The sequence below is a fragment of the Notothenia coriiceps genome, unplaced genomic scaffold (assembly GCF_000735185.1).
Source record: "Notothenia coriiceps isolate Sejong01 unplaced genomic scaffold, NC01 NC01_scaffold00014785, whole genome shotgun sequence".
Taxonomy (NCBI): Eukaryota; Metazoa; Chordata; class Actinopteri; order Perciformes; family Nototheniidae; genus Notothenia; species Notothenia coriiceps.
The window spans coordinates 1-6,576 of record NW_011347486.1 but is presented as its reverse complement, the minus strand read 5'-3'; the positions used below and the strand labels follow the sequence as shown (position 1 = coordinate 6,576).

Here is a 6,576-nt window from a genome sequence, read left to right as displayed (position 1 = left end):
CAATTTCTACCAGAGCCTCCGCCATGGAGTATCGGCAGGTTATTTTCATGCTGTTGTTAATCTGGAGAGCATATCAACGGCAACGGCGCATATGATTATATAATCAGACAACGTGCGATACAAAACATTATAACACATATAATTCTGCAGTAAGGAGGGGGTTTCACCGACGGCAGGTGGCTCTGACTTTTATGTATAGTTTTGAGTTTGATAGTTGTTTTTACTTTACACGACACTGTTCAACCTGTGTTCAACACATCATTCTGCCTCACTCTTTCACTTAAGAAATGAAGACACCCGCGTTCTTGTGACACGTAAATACTACGCTTCCTATGTTTTGGTGTGGACTGCGTTCACACCAGCAATGAACCGCTCCAGAGTTCGCAAGCAAGCGTTCCGAGACCACCTATTTTAGCGGACCACAGTCCGGTTGTTTAGTTAACTTCAGAGGTCTCGGACTGTGTTCACACCGACCCAAACGAACCGCACCACACGGTTAAACGCACCAGGGTTCGATTCAACCGGACTTTAAAAGGCTGGTGTGAATGCGCCCTTAAAAATGGTGGTTGAAGTGGCTAAATGTGAGTGCACAGGTTTTCAGGGAAAACAAACACCTGTCCGCCTTTCATTTGAACTAATGACACTGTGATGTAGTTTGTTTAAACTTTAAAGCAAGGTTTTCACTTTTGGTGATTGCCCTTTTTAATTTTAAAAATCCCAAAAGTATAAAGTTATTTTGCTGAACAAAACATGTTTGTATCATTAACTATTGTTTGCCATAGAGCTTTGTTCTGCAATAATCCAAATTCCAAGTGATTAATTCAAAGGAACCAGGTGCTAACCTTCGACTTGGGTTTTATTAATAAATCATCCCTGCTCTATATGCTGGATTAGCTTTGGCTTGAATGTGTGTCTGTTTGTTTCAGATCTGGAGAGCCTGAGGGCGTTTCAGAATCAGATCGCTTCCATCCAGAGAGACGCTGTGTGGTGGCTTCACACCGTGGTTCCTTCCATCAGCAAAACTGGTGCTAAAGACTACGTTCACTGGTCAGTCACTCTATGCGCTGATGTGATTATTGTTAAACTGCACAAGCTTATCATATTTCTTGCTGCTTTATATGAGACTTCTCTCTTTCATGTCCGCAGCCTCCACAAAGTGCTGTTCACAGAGCAACCTGAGACATACTACAAGTGGGACAACTGGCCTCCGGAGGGTGACAGAAAGTGAGTTTCCCCCAATATTTAGATTGATTCTTATGCTGTGTTACATATTACTTGTACTTATATACAGATAAAATATGATTGATAGATTATTTGTATTGTTTCCACAGTTTCTTCCTGCGCCTCTGCTCTGAGGTGCCTCTGCTGGAGGACACACTGATGCGCATCCTGGTGATCGGGCTGTCACGTGACTTGCCGCTGGGCCCAGCAGATGCCATGGAGCTGGCGGATCACCTGGTTAAAAGGGCTGCTGGAAGTCAGTCTGATGGTGTGTGAAGGTCCACTTAGGCTGTATCTGAATATTTGGACATTTGGTAAACACTTGTGGCTCTGTTTAATGAGCAGGCAACTCAAATCTTTTTTAAGGCCAACTTCCTATTTACATATTATCCTCACAAGTTGCAAAAAGAATGTTAGGGAGGTACGAACAAAGGAAATATGGTTTTGGATGTAATTGTTTTTCCAATAATAGAGCTATTTGATGGTCCCTTTTAAAGTAGATCTGGAGGTCCTGAAGGTGGAAAGGATCCAGCTCATTGATGCCGTGCTGAATCTGTGTACATACCACCACCCGGAGAACATTCAGCTGCCTGCAGGGTACTACAACCTTCTTATAAAAACACTTTGGAGTCATAAAGTTTACAGTCTAAAATAACAAATCATTTTTATTGTTTAAGGTACCAAGCTCCCAATTTGGCCATATCTGCGTTGTATTGGAAGGCATGGCTGCTAATTCTCGTGGTGGCAGCTTTTAATCCTCAGAAAATAGGTACAGCACACCTTTTTACATGTTGCATACATACAAATAGCTATTTCTAACTATTAAATGTTCTTTATTAATATTATCTGATGTTTTTTTCCTTTAGGTCTGGCTTCCTGGGACGGCTACCCTACACTGAAAATGCTCATGGAGATGGTTATGACAAAGTAGGTGTTCATTTTGTATGGAATAGTTCTGGATAACATATTCAAACAACTCACACATCTCTCTCTGGTATCTCCTCCACAGTAACTATACCTACCCTCCCTGTACCGTTGCGGACGAGGACACGAAGACGGAGATGATCAACAGGGAGCTGCAGATCTCCCAGAGAGAGAAACAGGAGATCCTGGCCTTTGAGAGCCACCTGGCAGCAGCCTCCACCAAACAGACCATCACAGAGAGCAACAGCTTGCTCCTGTCTCAGCTTACCAGTCTGGATCCACAGTAAGAGAGCAAGGGGAATTACGTCATGCACCTAGTTAATGGTATTCGTAAAGAAAAGGCCTCGAGGACAGTAACTATACCATCCTACTCTTTAAGACAGGGGTGTCAAACTCAAGGCCCGGGGGCCAAATCCGGCCCGCGACTTCATGTTATGTGGCCCCGCAAGAGCTTCCAAAGATTATAATACGTTTATTATACGGTTACATACCAATTTACAGAAGCACGTTGCCCATAAACTACATGTCCCACGATGCATCTCGTTTTGTGACATGCACACTGAAGAGACTTGCAATTATTTGCCCCAGACTTCTGCTTTCAGACGTAGTTAATTATGAATTTATTACCCTATCCCATAATAATCCAATTCAGAGGCAATAATGTCATATGATACATTATTTTATATATATTATATATTTATATTTATATAGTCTTAAAAGTTACAACCGGCCCTTTGAGTGCAACCATAATGCTAATGTGGCCCGCGATGAAATTGAGTTTGACACCCCTGCTTTAAGACAAGTCAAACTAATTTGATCTTTACCAAAGTCCATATCACCAAATACAAATGACTTTACTATTTTTACAACACCCTCCCAAAAACATTTTATAGGGAAAAAACTTCAGGAAAAGCTACACAGGAAGGATCTGCCTTTCTGAATAGAAGGACATGCATTAGCTCATGTGTGCACAGAATTATCAACCTAGTGAAATGACATAATAGAATGACAAAATGATACAATGCTATGTTGCTAAGCAGACACAACCACCATTAAGCCTCACAACGTCCACTTTGAGGATGGGCCAAACAAATGGAAAGAGAATGAAAACAGTGAAAAAAAGAGATGCTAATTCTCCTGATCTTTATCCAAAAATATAGCAGCCATAACCATGACAACATCTTATTGCTGTCAGACAATTATGTAAGATCTATTAGTCAATGGAAGCACTTGCATTTGTAAGTATTGATAAACAAGTCTTATTGCTGTGTCTTTAAGACAGTTTTGTGTTTGTGTTCAGGGGTCCTCCTCGTCGACCCCCTCCTCAGATCCAGGAGCAGGTGAAGACCCTGAACCAGTCTCTGCGTCTCGGACATCTCCTCTGCCGCAGCCGCAACCCTGACTTCCTCCTCAACATCATCCAGAGACAGGTAATGGACAGGGACCGATACTACACACTACAGAACTGCCCAAACTGTAACACATCTCATCATTTGCGAAACAGACTTGCTTTGTTATCAAATTAAGATCTATATACATGTTTTTCAATCAATGTTGAACTTCAACTGGAGAAAACCTGTTGATGTTGAGTTATTTATTGTCAGCAAAAACATTGATCAAGATTAGTGTGAGCCTGACTTAAATAATACAACAAATCAACACATTATTCTTAGGCTTTAGTCTTCAGTGTGTGTCTTCTAACTGCTATACACTTTCCATCCCCCCAGGCCTCCTCTCAGTCCATGCCGTGGCTGGCTGATCTGGTCCAGTCCAGTGAGGGCTCTCTGGACGTGCTTCCAGTGCAGTGCCTGTGTGAATTCCTTCTGCATGACGCAGCGGATGACAGTCTGCCAATAGAGGATGACGAAGAGGGAGAGAGCAAAGAGCAGAAAGCCAAGAAGAGACAAGTATGTTGATTACTACACCATACCATACTGTTGGCAGGCAGCAATTACTGAAAAACAACCCTGCTTTGACAATCGTCTGAATTTGTTCTCAATAACTGGTCCTTATAAGTCTCAGAATGAAAATGCTAAATTTAAACTTAAGCTTTTTATTCTTGTGAGCAGCTCATTACTCACTCTTGCATAATCATCTGTCTTCCTGTTAGAGACAGCAAAAGCAAAGGCAGCTGCTTGGACGGCTCCAGGATCTTTTGTTGGGTCCTAAGGCCGACGAACAGACAACATGCGAAGTGCTGGACTACTTTCTGCGCCGCCTCAGCTCTTCTCAGGTGGCATCCAGAGTCCTAGCCATGAAGGTACCGTATTGGATCCAAAGGAAAACTGCTTTAGAAGTATTGTGTTACTGTTGAACAGAATTATTTGACATGATATTCTTGTGCGTAGGGTTTGTCGTTGGTGCTGAGTGAAGGAGGCTTGAAAGATGGAGATGAGCGGGATCAGCCCATGGAAGAAGATTCTGCTGATGCTGAGCTGTTGCCGGGATACCAGTGGCTGCTACAGGACCTCCCAAAGCTCCCCTTGTTTGACAGCGTCAGAGGCATGACGTCCACCGCCCTGCAGCAGGTTGGTGATGACTTAACAACTGTCAATAACTGAATGTAAACCTTTAAGAAATGTTTTATAATAATGGAGTTTAACACTTGTCTTGTCTCTCTGCTTTCTTGAAGGCTATTCACATGGAGACTGATCCACAGACCATCAGTGCCTATCTCATCTACCTATCCCAGCATGCACCAGTGGAGGAGCAGGCTTCTCATAACGATCTGGCTCTGGTAATCACTAAATCCATCACATCGTTTTTCTTTAAGGAGATGGATCTGACATTTCTTAATAGGATGAATGAGACACCTATCCAGAGTTTCGAGATGCAGACAGGCGTATAGAGGGGAACATGTTTGCAAAAGTAATAGATATTCAAACACCTAAAAACAAGGAACACCTAAAAAAGGAATACTTGTTTAAGCATACTCTATATTTGGAATAATTGCAATGCTTTCCTATACTGCCAGAAATCCCTTTTTGAAGAATTGAAGTGTTCGTCCAAGCTTTCTTCTTTGACTAAAACTGAAATGTAACTTGGCAGAAAAACACAATGCCTGGTCTGCATCTGCCTTATTAGATTTGTCTGTGTTTATAGTGTGACTTTGGTGAATCCAAAATGCCAAAGTGAGTTAGATCATACACTATTACCTCATACACTCCAAACAATCCAAACTGTCCCTTCTATGTGTTTTTGCTTTAATGGAGCAGTACTGACATGAATCATCTGTTCCTCTATCACTCTCTACAGGACGTCGCCCGGCTTATCGTGGAGCGTTCCACCATCATGAACAGCCTGTTCTCTAAGCATTCCTGCAGACCTGAGTCTAATGCTGTGCTCAGTGCCTTCCTCACCATCTTCTCCACATACATCAGGAGGATGAGGAAGACCAAAGAGGGCGAGGATCTCTACAGCTGGGTGAGCATTAGGGCTGTCCCGAATACCATTTTTCGGGCTCCGGATATTCGGTAGTAATCAGAAGCGAATATTCGAATATTCGGTGCGGAGAGATTTGTATTTTCTTTTTATAAAAACATTTTTCAAAAAACATTTTCTTTTCAAAAAGGTTTCATAACACGCTCCGAATCCGAGACACCTGACAACACGCTGTTAAGCAGAAGCGCAGAAAGAGCATAATATTACGATTTATATTTATTTATTGTCTCAGTACTCGCAAACATTAAAACTAAATGTGTCCTCTGTAGGGTAACTGTAGGGTCTGCTGTATTGTTGAGGATGTTGATGGCTGGGATGCGTTGCACAAGTTATTATTAGGCTGAGCTACTCAACTCAACCATTGCCTTAGCCCCAGATGTTCCCACATTACTCCTATTATTTTCACTATTCGGATAAAATAAAAAAAACAATTCGGTAGCTTGCTTGCAACTATTTTCCAAGCAAAGTAAGTGCACGTTTTTATCATGTGTAACGTTACTGTTTAAACGGCGGATAAAGCAGCTTCATCATGGCAACTTGACAACAGCTAAGCTAGGCTACTACTTACAGCATCCAGGTGACTTTTCAGAGTTGTTGTACCACCGTGGTAGGCCAGTTTCTTATCGCATATTTGGCACATATTCTTCTTACCGTCGTCCAATTTAAAATGGTCCCACACAGCTGAAGTCTTCGGCATTTTGTTGGTGAAACGAGGTGAAGCGTGCGGTTTGCGTTAGTGACTGTGAGTCAGGGGCGGACTGGGAGGAAAAAGTGGCCCGGGGATTAATTGAGAGACAGGCCCACTTAATGCGCGGCATGTATCGGCCGGCCGGCGACGAAAGTATGTTACTTAACAAAAAACCCTATGCATTTAATGTTATTTTGGACCATTATTCATATAGTAATCACATTACCTGAGCCCTTGAGTTGCCAAGAGCAAAATAGTTACAGCATATATTTAGTGATTTTAATGTTAACAGATCATTGATG

The 6,576-nt window shown here is 42.2% G+C and overlaps 1 protein-coding gene across 1 annotated transcript; it reads left to right on the top strand.

Annotated features, from left to right (window-relative positions):
* Positions 1-559: 559 nt before the first annotated feature.
* LOC104948653 (integrator complex subunit 1-like) lies at positions 560-5,583 on the top strand (the record flags this gene model as incomplete). Its single annotated transcript, XM_010774862.1, has 14 exons — positions 560-581; positions 927-1,047; positions 1,147-1,224; positions 1,332-1,489; positions 1,722-1,818; positions 1,899-1,990; positions 2,088-2,148; positions 2,231-2,428; positions 3,446-3,575; positions 3,873-4,052; positions 4,256-4,405; positions 4,494-4,673; positions 4,778-4,882; positions 5,401-5,583. Coding segments are annotated over exons 1-14 (1,755 nt in total), but the record flags the coding sequence as incomplete, so codon positions are not given.
* Between the last annotated feature and the right edge of the window lie 993 nt (positions 5,584-6,576).